This window comes from Lepus europaeus, chromosome 16, assembly GCF_033115175.1.
Source record: "Lepus europaeus isolate LE1 chromosome 16, mLepTim1.pri, whole genome shotgun sequence".
Lineage (NCBI taxonomy): Eukaryota > Metazoa > Chordata > Mammalia > Lagomorpha > Leporidae > Lepus > Lepus europaeus.
In genome coordinates, this window is record NC_084842.1 from 26,049,596 (window position 1) to 26,066,866 (window position 17,271).

A 17,271-nucleotide genomic window follows, 5' to 3' on the forward strand; every position below is an offset into this window, starting at 1 on the left:
GCCTGACTGACAACAGGCTGTGATTGGATGGCTTCGGAAACTGCTTGGCAACAGGCTGTGATTGGTTAGGGCATAGACCGCCCTTTGACTAGATTGGCTGCCTCGGCAAATAAGCTGCTGTATCAACTGAAATAAACTAATCTGAGGGCTGCTTGCCTCTGGCCCACTTTCACCCGATTCCCAGGGTCTGTGTGTTGACTCTGTGCCTCTTGCCCCCACCACGCTCCTCCTCTCAGAACGAATCCACCACAATACCACTTAACTGGGCCGCTCAGACTGCTGCTTGGAGACAGGTTGTGAGGAGCCCCGGAGAGCAGCTGGCAGCTCTGCTAACGCTGAGAGACAGTGGCTTGCCTGGAGCATGTCAGCGGGTAGAGACAGATGGGAGACTGGAGACTCAGGTGATGGGTTGTGTGTGAAGGTTGGGGTGGGGGGAGAGGAGAGCCTTGGCAACGATGACTCTCAGGTACAAGGGAGGCCATTGCCACATTAGCTGCAGGTGACTGTACGTCCCACTCTGCTCTGATAAATAGAATCTGGTATTTCACCTCAGGAAAAATGAGTTAAGTACTTTCAACTCTTAAAAGAATAATGCCCCGTAAACCTAAATGATTAGGGTAGTAGTAATAGGCTAATTACCATGACCCAATGTAGTGTCTGAGCAACTGGATTGTAGGCTGTGTTGATGATGACAGTGAGTGCCACGGGGCCAAAAGTGCATTCAGAAGACGAAAGGTGACACAAAGTTACGTGTCAGAGTTTTGAACAAGGCCACCAGAACAGTCTCCCTTAAAGACGGTTTTCTTTTTCTTCAACATGATTGAAATAGAGAAGGTCCCTGATTTATGATGGTTGACTTAATGATTTTTCAACTTTTCAATGGTGCAAAATGATGCATTCAGTGAAAACACTTGGAATTTTGAATTCTGATGTTTCCCAGCTAGTGATATGTGTCCAATCCTTTACTTTTTTTTTCTTTTCATTCTTTTTTAAAATTTTATTTAAGGTACACAAGTTTCATGTATTTCATATATACAGATTCAGGAACATGGTGATACTTCCCACACTATGCCCCCTCCCACTCACGTCTCCATCCTTCTCCTCTCTTTGCTATTTCTATTCTTAGTTTTTACAAAGATTTATTTTCAGTATACTTTATATTCATAAGATTAACACTACACTAAGTAAAATGTCAACAAATAGTATGAAGAAGAAAGCACTATTCTTCAACAATTGAGACAAGGGTGATAAACAATCATCAAACCTCAAAATGTCCATTTCACTCCTATACATTATATTTTAGCTACTCTATTTGTTATCACAGATCAGAAAAAAAAATATGGTATCTGTCTTTTTGGCACTTGCTTATTTCACTAAGTATAATGGTTCCCAGTTGCATCCATTTTGTTGCAAAAGACAGAATTTCTTTTTTTTTCTTTTAACTGCTGAATAGTATGACCCAGTGTATCTTTTCTCACAATGCTGGGCCACCTCACCAGCCACTTTCCCTCAGCCCAGTTACCTTGAGGAAACTCTGTGCTGGCTTGCTGAGCTAGCGTGTTTGGTAGGTGATGGGTATTAAATGCACTTGGACTTAAAACATTTCAGCTTCAAATGGGTTTGTCAGGACTAGTCTGAGTGGGGTGAGTGAACTGAGTGGCTGAGTGGCTGCATCTTGGAAGCCGTAGTGTTTGCAGCATGGCTGACCAGCCGACTGAAAAGCAGACTGCAGAAGTCAAAGAAGCTTTTTCACTACTTGACAAGGATGGTGATGCAACCATAGCAACAAAGGAACTGGGAGCTGTAATGAGGTCTCTCAGGCAGAATCCCACAGCAACAGAGTTACGGAACATGATTAACAAAGTAGATGCTGACAGTAATGGCACAATAGACTTCCTGAATCATGGCAAGGAAAATGAAAGACACAGAGAGTGAAGAAGTGAGAAGCATTCTGTGTGCTTGGTAAGGTTGGTGATGGCTACATGAGTGCTGCAGAGCTTCACCATGTGTTGACAAACCTAGGGGAGAAGAGAACAGATGAAGTTGACGAAGTGATCGGGGAAGCAGATATTGGTGGTGATGGTCTAGTAAACAATGAAGAGTTTGTACAAATGATGGCAGCATAGTGAAGACATTGTACAGAATGTGTTAAATTTCTTGTACAGTTTTTTATTTGCCTTTTCTTTGGTTAGAACTTATCTGTAAAAGCTTTCCCCCTACTGTCAAAAAAAAAAAGTGTCTATAGTAATCAGGACCTTGTTCCTCCATGTTTTCCTCCCCTATCTTCCTGTCATTGTCCTGAAACCTTATTTTAGAATTGATCAAGTAACATGTTGCATGTGGCTTACTCTGGATAGATCTAAGCCCTTCTGCACATCTAAACTTAGAGTTGGTCAAATGAGGGAACATCTGGGTTATGTAGCTTTCTTTAGGAACTGTCAGCATGTTGTTGTTGAAGTGTGAAGTTATAACTCTGCATGGACTATGGAGAGTCAACAATAGGTCCTTAAAAGTTGCACTATTGTGAAATGGGTGTATTATCCTGGTACTTGTACACTATTCTTTTTTTTTTTTAATTGCTGGTCTGGTACCTGAAACATTTTCTTTTATTGTTACTTGCTTTATAAACTTTGTTTAGCCACTTAAAGAAAATCTGCTTATGGTACAATTTGCCTCAAATCCATTCCAAGTTGTATATTTGTTTTCCAATAACAAAAAATTACAGTTTACCCCCAAAATAATGGGTTTGTATAAATCAAGGAACATCTGTATTTTGGAAGAGTTGATGTACATGAAAAGAATATCCCTCCATTCCCTGATGCTTTGTAGGGAAGTGTCAGTGAATAAACTGGACTGGGAACTCCCATCTCAGGCCAGAGGAGCTTCTGCCTAAAGCTAAGAGACAAGTCACCCATCAAAAATAGTGCACAATTACAAAGCTCAAATAAGTTGAAGCGTTTTGGCACAGCAGGTTAAGCCACTACTTATGACACCAGCACCCCAAGTGAGTGCTGGTTCAAGTCTCGGCTGCTCCACTTCCAATCTAGCTCCCTGCTAATGCACAGGAGAAAGCAGCAGAAGATGGCCCAAGTGCCTGGGCCCCTGCCACCCACATAGGAGACCTGGATGGAGTTCCAGGCTCCTAGCTTCTGCCTGGCTCAACCCCAGCGTTTGCAGTCATTTGGGGGAATGGAAGATTTAGTGGGTGGAAGATCTCTGTCTCACTCAATTTTTCTCTCTGTATAACTTTGCCTTTCCAATAAATAAATATATTTTTAATAAACAAATAAGTTGAAGTAGTGAATGTTGAGCTCTTAGAACAAAAGTGTGAGAGGACACAGTGAGCATGTCTATGACTGGCAGATGATGATATTTGCTTGAAATAATTTTATATATCTTTGCTTAATTTCACAATAAAAAGATTTTTTTAAAGTGTTTAAGTCTTATTAGACTTTTATTATTTTTTAAAAGATTTTATTTATTTATTTGAGAGGAAAAGTTTCAGACACAGAGAGAGACAGAGAGAAAGGTCTTCCATCTGCTGCCTCACTCCCCAAATGGCCGCAAAGGCTGGAGTTGGGCCAGTCCAGAGCCAGGAGCTTCCTCCTGGGCTCCCACACAGGTGCAGGGGTCCAAGCACTTGGGCCATCTTCTGCTGCCTTCCCAGACCATAGCAGAGAGCTGGATTGGAGGAGGAGCAGCCGGGACACAAACTGGCGACCACACGGGATACTGGTGCCGTAGGTGGAAGCTTAGCTTACTACACCACATTGCCAGCCCCCATTTTAATATTGTGATTCTCTTCTCCAACATCCCCAGTCTTGTCACCCTAACTTAGCAATGTGATTTGGTCATGGTTACTTCAGGTCTTCATTCCTATACGTATGTAGTTTACATTACTGAAATGATGGTTTCTATTGCCCTACTGTTTGCCACATTCTGCTACATTTTGGGGCTTAGAAAATGACTGTACTAGCGCTTTGTATAAAAGCTGGGGTCAAGGCGGTCAGCACAAGCAGTGAGAATTAGGAAACCCAAATACACTGACCACTGGGCTCCAGCTCTTCCTAGAAAAATCCCAGGGAAATGGGACAGACACTGGGCCCCCTTTCTCCAGATTGGCTCTTCCCAGCTCTTTCTCCACACTGCAAGCAGAGCGTTCTCTCTAAAAGGTGATCGAATCAAGTGTTAAAACAGCTCTGTGGCCCTATGAGACAGCCACGCATCCCTCAGAACTTCCTCTTCCATGCTTTGAGGCCCCACAAAGATTTTTCTCTCTGCTTGAAGCTTTTCTGATTGCCTTCCTTCCTCGACTCTCCTGGTAAATTCCTACACTTCCTTCTGCTATCAGCTGAAATGTCACTTTCTCAGCAGCACCTGGACCATGTGGAACCTCAGCCCTGGATTCGCCCTACCCCAGGCACCCTGAACGTTCTCTCCTAACGTTTATCCTATTTTAGTAATGATTCACTTAATCTCTAACTCCAATAGACTGTAACTGCTACCAGGGCCTCGCTTGCCTTATTTCTCATTTTCTCGGTCCCTGGTGTGAATAGGCACTTAGTCATCTATTAAATGAATGCTAGGGATCTTGCCCAGCTTGTCACGAGGAACACATAGATACGGCATTATAATGAGATGTGGAGATAGAGGTGGGCACATCAGAGAAGAGTTTCCAAAAGAGCTGTCAGCTCCATCTTAGAGAAGAAGAAAGGATTTGCCCATCAAGAAGCAGGTCGAGGGGTCTGAGGTGGTGGCATGGCTTGGTAGTCAGAATAGAGAGAACACACAGAGGCAGGGAGAGAGGGGGGTACATTCAGGAAACTGGAAGTGTTGTGGAAGACAGAATCGGAAGGGAGTGGGAGTGGGTAAGTTCGATTTAGACCCAGCAGCCCTTACTGCTTCAAGAGTTGGTTTATGGAAAGGATGTTGTACACAGAGCTGTGATGTGAGCCACCTCTACTAATGCAGGTGCAGTCCTGCAGAAGCGATCCCCAGTGTCATGCGTGTGTGATTTCCTGTCTCTCCTCGGGGGCATGTTTACGGACAGTCTCAGAAGTTTCAAGAACTCGATCACTTACGCTGGATGCCTCAGCAGCAGCAACCTGAATGAGAGAGGTGATTTTATCTGGCCTCTAGAGCAATCTGACTGCGTGTGAAATGCTGGGGACGAGATGCGATGTTGAAGATGAGAGGCTACTCAGATCTAGAGAGCAGGGAAAACGAGATACGTGGTTGTACTTACTCACTAAAATGATGCCCCAGCTTCTACAACTAGAATTTAACAGTTACTCAGTTTGTATGTCTGGAGAAGCAGACAGACACAGAGTTTCCATCTTCTGGTGAATTCGCCAAATGTCCACAAGGGCTAGGATTGGGCCAGGCAGAGCTGGGAGCTGGGAACTCAATCCAGGTTTCCCATGTGAGTAGCAGGGACCTTCTGAAAGGCGCGCTATGGCCGGTGCAGGAAGACCTTCTCTCTATCTCTCTCTCTCTCACTGTCCACTCTGCCTGTCAAAAAAAAAAAAAAATTCAATATTGTGAATGGGTCACCAATTTTAAGGGAAACATTTTTGGTCCATATAGCAATCTCATGAAGATTTCGGTTAAAACAGTTGACAGCTACAGGGTAAGTCTATTAATCAGCACTGCTCTATTAACTCATTTAATCCTCCCATCAACCAATGGGATTGGCATGGCTGTTTAATTTAACTGATGGGAACCAAAGCACAGAGCTGTTAAACAGTTTGTTCAAGGCCATACAACTAGAACATGGCAGATTCTAGCCCAAGCAGGTGTGCTCCACAGCCCGTCTTATTTTTCTTTTTTAAGATTTATTTATTTATTTGAAAGAGTTACAGAGAGAAAGGGAGAGATAGACCTTCCATCTCCTGGTTTACTTCCCAAATGGCCACAATGGCCAGGGCTGGGCCAGACCAAAGCCAGGAGCCAAAAGCTTCATCCAGGTCTCCCATGTGGGTACAGGAGCCTAAACACTTGGGCCACCTTCTGCTGCTTTCCAAGGCCATTAGCAGGGAGCTGGATGGAAAATAGAGCAGCCAGGACACGAACCAGTGCTCATGTGGGATGTAGGCATCAAAGGCAGTGGCTTTACCCGCTAAGCCACAACAACTGACCCCATCCATGTTCTTAATCACCATTCTTAGTGATAACAATAACTAAGGTCCCACATAACGATATTTGATTACAAGCAGTAAGAGAAGTCCCGAAAACCTTAGAGCACAGATTTCATGTAACTGCTTGTGCTGTGTATGTAGAGTTTCCAAAGTTGTTTCACAGACAGAGTTGGATGAATGGGTACAATATGACTGCCATGATAACTGTCCCTTCACCAAAGGAGGTCAATGTCTTGTTAACAAAGAACCAGCAAGTCTGGGTGTGCTGACCCACTGCCTCGCGAAACTGGCAGTCACAGTAATCGGGCCCAAAAGAGTTCTGTCTACCAGGGAATGAAAGAAGTCAGCGTGCCCCCGTGTCGACTCTGGAGTAGTAGGCAGTGGAGGTCCGTGCAGGATGCAGGGGTCAGAGGCAAGGCCGCACAAGGAACATGGACTTCATGTTAAGACTGCTAGGAAGACATTGAATAATTTTAAATAGGAGGATTTCAGAATTGTGTTTTTGTTTTGTTTTCATTTTAAATTACTCTGGCTGCTATGTTGAAAATGAATTTGAGAAAGCAAAAAGGGAGGCTTGGAGAACAGGTAGGAACTGGGGACAGGCATCTGAAGGGGGCACCGGCAGCCTGGGCTGTGGCTGTGGCAGAGGGCTTGGAAATGAATGGGAGTGGGGTTCAGGAGAAGGGAGAGACTGATGGAGGGTGAGGTCAGGGGACGACAGATTGGGTGAGGCTCCTTCGAGGTGAGGCTAGGTCTGTAAATAAGATCAGAGTGCGTCCCCCTCTGTTGCCTAGGATGCTTTGCCTGGATTGAGGGCCTCCAAAGAACCCTTCAGCATAACTGAATCCTACTGTATAGGAGAAGAAAAGCTGGGAGCTGGGATAAGATAAAGAAAGAAGGGAGAAGGGAGGAGTGGAAACATTTCCATGTTGACTTGGGGAGAGTTTATCTGTCCAATCACTTTCCCTGTGATAGCTTCAGGGTGACTGGACACCTCCACAGAGGCTTTTAAGCAGCTGCATACCGAGTACAGGCTGCCTTTCCCCCCCAGAGTTCAGGCCGGTTCTTGAGCCCTGCAGCTTCCCCCCACAGAGAAGGTCAGGTTTACCGTGTCGTGTCAAAGTATCACCAAGTCGGGTGGAAACATAGACTGTAAGGCTTGTTGGGAAGAAGCTGGCAAGTGACAGCACACGCCTGCTGCTAGAAGGCCATCGACAGGTGCAGCACGACTGGGTCACACGTTGTCTTCCCCCACAGCAGCGGCTGGCCGTGCTGCCCCCAGAAAGTCATGTGATGCTGCTCGGGCAGGATCGCCTCCAGAAAGCCAACCCTCGGGGAGCACGGTCAGCTCTCCTGCTGGCACCTTCTCTAACATGAAATTTAAAAGGTTGGAAAATGTTGTCTCATTGACTAATGTGGGTTTTTTTTTAAAAATCAAGGAAATAGATAACACAGTTCTAGGGTCAGTAGAGTGATGTTTCCACTTTTAATTGCATTATAAGGAATTCTTAGCACAGTTTCTTTCCTATGAAGTTATTGAGGTAGAAATGAAATGTGTTCCCCCACAGCCTGTGATGCTGGCATCCCACATGGGTACCAGTTCAAGTCCCTGCTGCTCTACTTCTGATCCAGCCTCCTGCTAATGTACCTTTTTTTATTTTTTAATTTTTTTTTTATTTTTAACAGGCAGAGTGGATAGTGAGAGAGAGAGACAGAGAGAAAGGTCTTCCTTTACCATTGGTTCACCCTCCAATGGCTGCCGCGGCTGGCGCGCTGCTGCCGGCACTCCGCGCTGATCTGAAGGCAGGAGCCAGGTACTTATCCTGGCCTCCCATGGGGTGCAGGGCCCAAGCACTTGGGCCATCCTCCACTGCACTCCCGGGCCATAGCAGAGAGCTGGCCTGGAAGAGGGGCAACCGGAACAGAATCTGGCGCCCCGACCGAGACTAGAACCTGGTGTGCCGGCGCCGCTAGGCGGAGGATTAGCCTATTGAGCCACGGTGCCGGCTGCTAATGTACCTTTGAAAACCGTGGAAAATGGTTCAGGTCTTGGGCTCTTGCACCTGCATGGGAGACCCAGAAAAGGCTCCTAGCTCCTGGCTCCTGGCTTTGGCCTGGCCCAGTGGCCATTTGGGGAGTGAACCAGAAGATGGAAGATCTCTCTCTCTCTCTCTCTGTCTCTAATTCTGCCTTTCAAATCAATAAAAATAAATCTTAAAAAATGCCTAGCACTGCTTCTGTTTCGATTCAGCTCTAGCTACCATACAGAGGACTGGTCAATGAATATAGCAGGATCTATAATGGTTGTTTCTCATCTTCCAAGCAGGCCAGAATAGTTGGGTCTCGTAAGCTCTAACCTGACAGTTGGGTTCAGTGGGTGGCTCTTGCCTGTGGCCAGATTTTCCATCCATATGGATACCTGTGTCCTGTGTGCAGAGGCAGGTGCCCTGGGAATACATGTGTACAACACTTCTGGCCAGTATTTTTTGATGCATGTAGGTGTGTGTGTGTGTGTGTGTCCTAGCTGCACATATCAGCACTCAGATTCTGGGGTTTTAGGGTATCCAAAAAATAAAACTCATTTTCCCATTCTACTCTGCTTAGAACCTTCTGAGATACAAAGGTATATCCAAAAGTTAGTGGAAAAAAATTAAAAGATAAGTTTATTGTGGTGCAAGCATGTTTTGAAATCCATGCAAGTGTTTCCATAATACACACTTTCATAAGCTTTTTGAGGTTCCCTCATATAGACATAGGTGTCATGTGCAGATAAAAACGTTTATTGCAGCTGAGTGGAAGATGTGAGTGGATGGTGACAGTGGGCTTGCAACCTTTCCTCTTAGACTTAAACTTAGGTAGGAAAAGCCGCAAGTCCTACAAGCAGCCCAGCAAGGGGTGTTTCCCCGCCTCCTGTGAGCAGGTTGCTGCCCAAAGAGAAGGAGGCACACCTGGGTCCTTTCCAAACCCACAGTCAGGCATCTACAGAATTTAAAAGCAGTGCTGAGCCCAGTTAGGGTGCTGCTCTAGTGAGATCCCTCCCTGCAGCAATGCACAGTGGGAAATCAAAGTCCCTCCTACCTCCAGGACCCCCCCCACACACACACACACACAAACATCCCAATTCTTAACCAGGCCACAGATACTGAAAAGACAGGTATCAGGAGCTAAGTAACTCAGAAACTAGGGGGATGGAAGCCAAAGGGCAAATGAGACAGGGGGTGAGAGTCGAGAAACCAAACACAGGGAGCTGGAGGTCTTGATGTAGGCCTTTTCCCTACACAAGGGCTGAAACCTCAGGACTGGCCCCCAAGCCAGGAGTGGGTTAGCAGATAAAGTAGGATAGACCAAAGGGAAAACCTGGAAGGGGAAAAAATGGGGGGGGGGGGGGCAGTGCTGACAAGGGCATGTAACTGCCACAGAGTGTACATGTGAACACTCAGTTCATGCCCGCTGTGTTGCAATGGCCATGTATCGTAGTAGCACAAGACAGTGTAGCTGGAGGGGGAATGTGGAGTGCAGGTATGAGAACTGATGTGCAAGACTATAAGGGCACATTTCTGTGTAGAAAGGAGCGAGAGTGAGAGCATTCCGCAGTTACTGGAGGGGCCCTGATGATCAATGAGAGCTTGCAGTAGAGCTCACAGCCTCACGATCAATCATGGGAGAGAACTGGAGATCCGCAGCCCCCAAATGAAGAAAAGTGCCTTGTTCTAGAGCAAGTCTTAGACTTGAAAAAAAAGGCCTGGGGTTAAAGAGTTTTGTTTTTGTTTTTTTCATGATGGACCTCAGCATCTTGTTTCTCAGTTTGAGGTGGTCCCAAGGACCTGACTCTTTGGAAAGGGGGAAGGAATGGATTCTCATTATTGATACCAGTTACTGACTACCCATGCTGGTGCAGACACTTTCCAGAGTGCTTTGACTATGCCAACTCACGTAACCCCCATGGCAACCCTACAGGGTATGCACTTTTCACATCTCTGTTTTAGATGATGAGACACACAGAGATACTTAGCAACTTGCCAGAGCCACACAGCGGCCGGCCGAGCTGGAATGCAAATCTAGGCAGTGTGGCTCCAGCAAGCTGCACTCTGCTGAACTCAAGGAGCAGAAAAGAGGGTGGGATCCAGCCCAGCCCCACCCAGCCCCGCCTTGGAGGTTTTCCACAGGATGACAGCAGAACCCCAGCCAGCTAGTTCTGAATCGAAATCCTGGACTTGGGGCCTGCAGGAAGAGTGAGCCCCTTAGCCAAGCATCCACACACGGTCTCCCACTGCAGAGCACAAGGTAGACTTCCTAGGCAAAGGCCAGGCAATTGCTCCTTCCGATGCGTCTCAGTGTGTGGATTACGCCACAGATTTTGGGGCGAGGTGGGGTATATACAATTTCCCGTCTCTGATAGTGGAGGAGGCTGAGGGTAGAAACAAGATGGCGGGGAAGGACCCCATGCAGACTCCCCAGTGACTCAACACTGTGAGGCAGTTCATTCAGCCATTCCACAAACACTCGTTGAGCTCCTGCTTGGTGCCCCGATCACCTCCTTTTCTTGCTTCTTTATGCAGACACTGATAACCGCGTTCCTAGGAGTCCCATGACTTCGTGGGCTCAGCCACTGTCAACAGCAGCTCTGCCCTTTCTGGTTTCTCGCAGCGGCCCAGCAGATTGGGGTTGGGGGCTGCTGCTACAGGGGGCTGGCTGTCTTTGTTCAATAACGCTTGGAAGCACAAGTGAGCTCTGTATTACTGCCCGTCCCGCCGAGGCGGCTCGAGGGCCTGGAAGCTACCAGTTCCAGCCCTGCAGAGCCATGGGGACGGATCCAGCTCACCAGCCATCAGCTTTGTTCCTGAAGCCTCTGGAGAAAACCTTTGATTTCATGGGGATGATTATTTTTATTCTTGCCCACTCAAGGATGAAGCCCAAGAAACGAGAGATTGCCCCTTTCAGAAGGCCACACAATGGGTCACCTCCAGCCAAACCCAGTGGTTTTTGTTTTTTTGTTATTTCTGGGTTTGGTCGGGCCCCTCTTGGAAACCATTACTATACAACTTACTTAAAGGAACAGTGGATGGATTGGGCATAAGAGACTCAGACGGAGGGGGGCCCAGGGTGGGGGAGTCTGGGGGCCGGGGGGGGGGGGCAAGAGGTAACATGTTGTCAGGGAGAGCTGGAGGAAGAACACATTAAAGTCCCCATCTGATTTGAATCCATCTCATTCTGTTGTGACACATTCGCTCTTTGGCAAAGTCAGACTATTCCAAGTGTGACTTTTGGCCATGCCTGTAGAACTGGGACTTCAGACGAAAGTTTCAGAAAAAGACACACACACACACACACTCAGAAAGGGGGAAGGACAGAGGGGGAGGGAGACTTTTATCCCAAAGTCATTGTAAATCCAAAGCAGGGTTTTATCCCTCGCAGTTAAATGAGAAAGAAAAAAAAATCAAGAATACCAACATTTGAGGTACAAAGACTGTCATGGACCAGTGGAAGTTTGCAAAAATTATATGTAAATGACCAAAGTTTTTACTGTGGTGGCCCTGTGCATTCCCAAAGCTAATCCCAAAGAGAAAATCTACTTAGTAAAAGAAAGTTTTGTCTAATTTGGTTAACAGTTGAGAAGTGAAAAAATGCTGAATATATTAATAATTTATATTTCCAGGGCAACGCTATATCTTTAATGCTTCACTGCCGAAGGGAATTCAGATGGGCTCAATGCCTCCTGAAAGGCCGCCTTCAGATTCTGTATCCAGCACCAATGAAAATGGGTGTAGGACATGTGTTCCAATAATGGACGCCATCCGCTCTCCCACTTCTGCATAATTTGTCTTGATCCTGTTTTGCTCAGTGTAGATTTGTTATCCGGTCTACCCGCACTTCTAGGCGCCAACTCCATCAGCTTGTAAGAGAGCAGATAGCTCACATTTTATGGATATTTCAAGAAACCCTATATGCAACTCCTTTCCTAAAGTTTATAGATTCTGCTCCCCCCAAACACACATATATACACCTGTTTCATTTTATGGACAAGGTAATGATGGCTGTGTGTGTGTGTGTGTGTGTACGCACGCGCCTGTCTGTGCATAATGAAGTTTGATGGTTTCCAACCTGTGGGCCATCCCATTTCATGACCTCAGTAAACAGTGCAGGTCAGAGCTCTCTTAAACCCTGTCCAGAGAAATGGAATAAGTTCAGTTAATCTGGAAAAAAGCAAACCACCACTGTTTAAATGGTCTCTGAAGAAGAGAACATGCTACATAATTTTGAATTATTTATTTAAAGGGCATCAAAGTTAATGGGAATAAAAGTTCAAATAAGTTACACAGCTTTAGACATTTGGATACCTCATTTATCTTACCTATTTAAATGAAGGCCCATTTTGCTTGTTTGGGTCTTAGAAAAAAACATAATGTCAGCTTGCTATTTTAAATGCATGGCGATTTTGTGGGTAAGACACAGATCCACTGGAACTGAAATCCAGAGCCCCCTAAAAAGTGACTCGCCGCGTCATAGGTTTCCTCACGGTGTTCTGGGGGAAGGCAGAGGGGGCCGGATGGTGGGGATCGCCTCGGGGAACACGCTCCTGCCCACATCCCAGGGCGAACGCACCTCCCTGCCGGCCGCGCAGCGCTCTACCCTGGTTGCCCAGCGCCCTGAAGCCCAGCCAGTCTGTGCGCAAAAGGCCAAGCCGGCTTCCTTGAGCGCTCAGGCTCGGAGTAGCAGATAGAAAACTTCCACCGGTGTAGTTTCACGTCTTTTTTTTCTTTTTTTTTAATTTTTTTTACCGACACTCGTTAAGCCTGTGCACACAGCCGCGCGTCCCAAACGCCTGGGTTTCGCCGCGTGCCAGACCCGCGGGCGTGTTGTGCGCGCGCGTCGGGCGACGTGCCTCAGGGTGGGAAGAGCGCCAGGGTCCCAGCCCGCCAAAGACTGCCAATGCCAGTCTGGGGCGGGTCCTTCGATTTGTATTTTTTGAGAGCCAAGAGCCCTTGTGCCTAGCCTCCGCCCTTCTCCCAGGCAAGTGCCCAAGACGTGCGCGGGGCGGGTGCAGTCTGGCGCTCCCGGGAGGCCTCCAATCGCGCCCGCAAGCGGTGCCTGGAACTTCTGCTTAAGTCCCTATTTAGCTCCCCCGCGCCTCATACTCCGCAGCAAGCCTCCCTCACCCCCCCCCCCCAAAAAAAGAAATTCCTGGGAGGGGTCCCTGGGACCCTATTAGCTTCGCGCCCTTGGCTTCTCAAAGGGGATGCGTTGTGGATGAGCGGAGGGTAACAAAGAAATCCACCTCTGTAGGTCTGCATGAGAAAACATTTATTGCCAAGGGAGACCTTTCGAAGATTCATTGGCTCCTGGTCTTGCCCCCCGCCTCCGCCAGTGTTTGGGGCCCATTATTTACACCTGTACAGTATATACAGCATTTCTCCCCAGCAGCGCCCCACGCGCAAAGCGATCTGGCGGACCAGTGGGCGTCAGAGCACCGGGGGGTGCTGAGGCGTGTGCAGGTTGAGGGCATTGGGGTGCGCGTGGCCTATGAGGTTGAGGTAATGCCGGTCCAGGCCCTGCACGGGCGCCAGGAAGGGGCTGTGCTGCTGCGCGGGGCTAGCGAGCGGCACCGGCGCGCTGGGTAGGTAGGGCAGCGCGGGGCTGCGGGCCGCGCCGTGCGGCCAGGGAAAAGGCCCCGAGGCAGCGCCCTGCGGGAACACAGCGGCCTCGCCGGGGTTGTGGCCGGCGAACTCGGGCCCCGCCGGGTGCAGCTGATAGGAGAAATCCGTCTCCGGGAGGGAGCCGAGCGGCGGGAAGGTGGGCTCGGCGCCCAGGCGGGCCTTGGACTGCAGGAAGGCGAGGATGCGCGCGTACTTGGTGTCCTTGGTCTCCATCCTCTCCACGGTGGTGAGGTAATGCACCAGGTTCTTCATGCACTCGTGGTAGCCATAGTGGAAGTAGTTGGCAAACTCCGCCAGGAGTTCTGCTGGAGGGGCGGGAAAGACGGAGGGGAGAACCCTGAGCAGCTCCTTCCCCACGGGGAGTCCGAGGTGGGTGCAGGGCACCTCCCATCACAGGTGCTGGCCCAAGTTGCCACTGGAGGCCTGCCCTCTCCTTCCTGCAATCCAGAGACTGGAAAAGCAAGCGCAAACGACCTCCTTTTCCCTAAGAGCCAGACCCACCCACCCAACCTGAGATCGTCGGAACGGGCAGCCCAGGAAACCAGTCCCCCCCTCCCCGCTCCCGCAGCTTCCCGGGCGCAGACCGTTGCAGCCCCGTCGGGAGCGCTCAACAGCGCCCAGGGCTCCGCGCGGCGCACGCTCGCCGCCCACCTTTCTCCCTTCCCCGGGGAAAATCCGCGGAGTGCAGGGCTCTCAGGTACTGAACGGTCATCTCGAGGATCTCCGCTTTCTCCAGCTTTCCGGAACTCTGCAAAAGGGGAAAGGGCTCCTCGCAGCGGCCCCGAGGGCGCAGGCTGGGCGGACACGGTTTTTATCCGCAGAGGGCCGGCGAGCAGGGCGCTGCTGCTGCGGGTGTGCGCCCGGGGGGCCGCCGGGGGGCTCGCTTGGCGCGCCGGCACTCTGAGAGGGAGGCCTGCACTGAAGGCCCCCGCGTGCATCGCCTCCCCGAGCGGCAGCGGAGCGCTGCCAGCGCCTGGCACCCGGTTCCCAGGCGCCCACGGTTACCTGCTTGGCCAGGGCCATGGGCACCGTCTTGCCCAGCTCGTTCAAGCAGCGGTTGATCCGGTCCCGCCTCCGCTTTTCTATCACTTTATGAGAAACTGGGGTTCTCTGCGAACAGAGGTTTGGCGGTTTTAGACTGGCTTTGCCCACGGGGTCACCGAGGCAGGGCCACACAGGAGCGGCGAGCTGTGTTCCTCTCAGAGGTCTGCCCCAGGAAGCGACCCCTGCCTGTCCGCCCTCGGGCCCGAGGAGTCCTGCCCTCTCCCGCCAGCGCCGGCGCGCACCCCTCGCAGCCACTCTCTCCGCTCGGGCCACTCTGCCAAGCTGGGCGCCGGGGCTTTGGGGAGGTGGCCACAGTTTCTAGGCGTGGGTTTTTCTCCGGTTGAGGGATCTCCTCCATCTCCAACCCCTTCCCAAACCTCCCGGGATTCCTCCACACGCAAAGTTCAGTGTGGCCACGTCCCTGCCCTGCCGTCGGTCCGGCTCGGCGGCCGACGGGTCAGTGAGACGCCTGCACCACCAGGGCGCAAGGACCGCTTGGGCCCAGCCGACTCACTTTGCGTTCCTTGAGCCTGTCTGACATGCTGGTCAGGACGCGCCCTCGCGAGAGGCGGTGGCGCCAGGCACCCGTCCGCTTCCCACCTCCTCGTGTGCCTCCTCGAGTGTCCCAGGTAGACTGCAGCCTCCCCGCTCCGAGGGACTGCCTTATAAAGCGGTCATTTAGGTCTCCAAGTGCATTCACGAGTTGAATTATTCCATAGGATTAGGGGAGCTGCGTTTGGAGGATGTATGCATTCAAGATCAGTTTTAAAGAAGTTAAGAAAAAAAAATTTTAGCAGCCGAGGGGGGCGATCTGGGGGCAGATCAGCTTTGTTAATCCACGTGGCCCTTCAAAGGACACGTGATCGGCCGGGGACTAACATTTGCATGGCAACAGCCCCGGCGGGGAAAAGGAGGCGGTAAACTGGGGCGGGAGGGCGAGCCTGCGCCTGCAGCAGGGTCTGGCGCAGAGCGCCGGCGCGCAGCGGCCACGGGCACCGGGGGGCGAGGACCCTCACAAAACAGTGTCGCCTGCTTCAGTCGCACCGCTGAGCCTCACACGATCGCCTGTTTACAAATCCCAGCAAGCCCGCCGTCCCAGCGCCGAGTGCGTTTTAAAGCCTGTCCAGAGTCATTAAAGTAATTAAGTAAGCCTTTAATAGGCTGTTCCGCCGGGTTCAAGGGAGAGCTCTTGGAGACGGAGGCGCCCCGTTTGTTCCCAGGCTTTTCTCACACGACTTGGTGACACGTCCGTCTCCCCCCTTTTTGTTTACCCCGCTTCATTTGTGCGGACATCCCGGCAGGTGTGGGGCTGCGGCTGGCACACGAGGCTCCCGCCTCGCCTCGCTCCTCCCGCCGGTCTTTGGCACGCGACGCTCCCCCCCTACGCCCTGACCACGTCGCTGGCTTTCTTTTCTGCCCCCCTCCGGCTCCCTCCTCGAGGGGGGAAGAGGCTCAATTTGTAGCCTATTATCCTATAGGAAAATGTCCATTGAAAAGTGTGAATAGTTTCATCGGGCTAAATTTTAATAACGCCAGGGGGTGGGGGAGGAGAGACAGGCGGGCGTGCGTGTGTCTGTGTGTGAGTGTGTGAGTGTGTGTGTGCTCGCGCGCGCGAGGGGGGTGGGGGTGCGGGGGCCGGGGGGCAGCACGGGGAAGAGTGGGCCGAGAAGAAAAGGGGCAATGCAGCTGGCCCAGGCGAGCATTATGCGACGTCACCTGCGAGACCGGGCGCCCACAGACCCCTATTCATTTGCCTAATTTTGGTCAATTTAACAAACTTCAGGAGAAATTATTGTGGCTTTGTCAGGGAGGGTGAAGCCTTCTGATCGAATTAACAGCATGTTTTGATCCGGTAAATGTCATTAGAAAGGGAGAAACAATCGCGCTCAGACGGCTCTGGGTAATGCGCCTAAGTGGAGACGCCAAAGCGCACGGCTCACAAAGGGAGCAAGTAGCTGCCACAGGGAACTTTTGTACCCGCCCATCGCCCAAGTTTTGACACAAAAAGGCATTATTTCATACTTGAATACGTTTAATCCAACGATTGTCTATTTTCTGCAAACATATTTTCACAGCATTGTTAACTTTTTATGTCCCCCTTTCGCGGGCGCCTTTTCTCAACGTTCGGGGGCGGGAGAGCGCAGACACTTTGGGCATCAATATTTGTCACTGAAAAGGGCCCCCGTGAAGTTAGGGAAGTTGATCTCTTTTTTATGGTTTTAGAAAGAGGAGATATCGGGGGAGGAGGAGGGAGGGAAGGCACGGACAGAAACCAGGGAGGAAAGTTGCTGGACGGGCCCGAGGGGGAGGAGGGGGGCGGCGGCGGCTGGGAACGCTCCGGGCCTCCTGCGCCTCTGCGGGCAGCCGGGCCCCGCGGCCCGCGGCCTCCTCCCCCGCGGAGGGGCCTCGCTCCCGTTTGCTACCCGGGAGCCCGC

At 50.4% G+C, this 17,271-nt stretch overlaps 1 protein-coding gene and 1 pseudogene across 2 annotated transcripts; one reads left to right on the top strand and one right to left on the bottom strand.

Annotated features, from left to right (window-relative positions):
- Positions 1-1,698: 1,698 nt before the first annotated feature.
- On the top strand, positions 1,699-2,126 carry LOC133775049 (calmodulin-1-like; annotated as a pseudogene).
- An 11,471-nt stretch (positions 2,127-13,597) lies between these two features.
- Positions 13,598-15,377, bottom strand: HELT (helt bHLH transcription factor). 2 transcript variants are annotated; one of them, XM_062213778.1, is made up of 4 exons: positions 15,351-15,377; positions 14,798-14,902; positions 14,444-14,540; positions 13,598-14,094 (listed from the first exon to the last, which is right to left on the bottom strand). In XM_062213778.1, exons 1-4 carry the CDS (start codon positions 15,375-15,377, stop codon positions 13,598-13,600), a joined length of 726 nt encoding a protein of 241 aa, XP_062069762.1. The 2 variants fall into 2 exon arrangements, with proteins under 2 accessions (XP_062069762.1, XP_062069761.1); XM_062213777.1 differs by having other exon boundaries at positions 13,598-14,097.
- Positions 15,378-17,271: the final 1,894 nt, after the last annotated feature.

Coding starts and splice junctions, on each gene's coding strand:
- HELT (XM_062213777.1), bottom strand. CDS start 15,377: ATGTCAGACAGGCTCAAGGAACGCAAA. Junction 14,903..15,350: donor ACAGGCTCAAGGAACGCAAA/GTGAGTCGGCTG, acceptor CTCTGTTCGCAG/AGAACCCCAGTTTCTCATAA. Junction 14,541..14,797: donor CCATGGCCCTGGCCAAGCAG/GTAACCGTGGGC, acceptor CCCCTTTTGCAG/AGTTCCGGAAAGCTGGAGAA.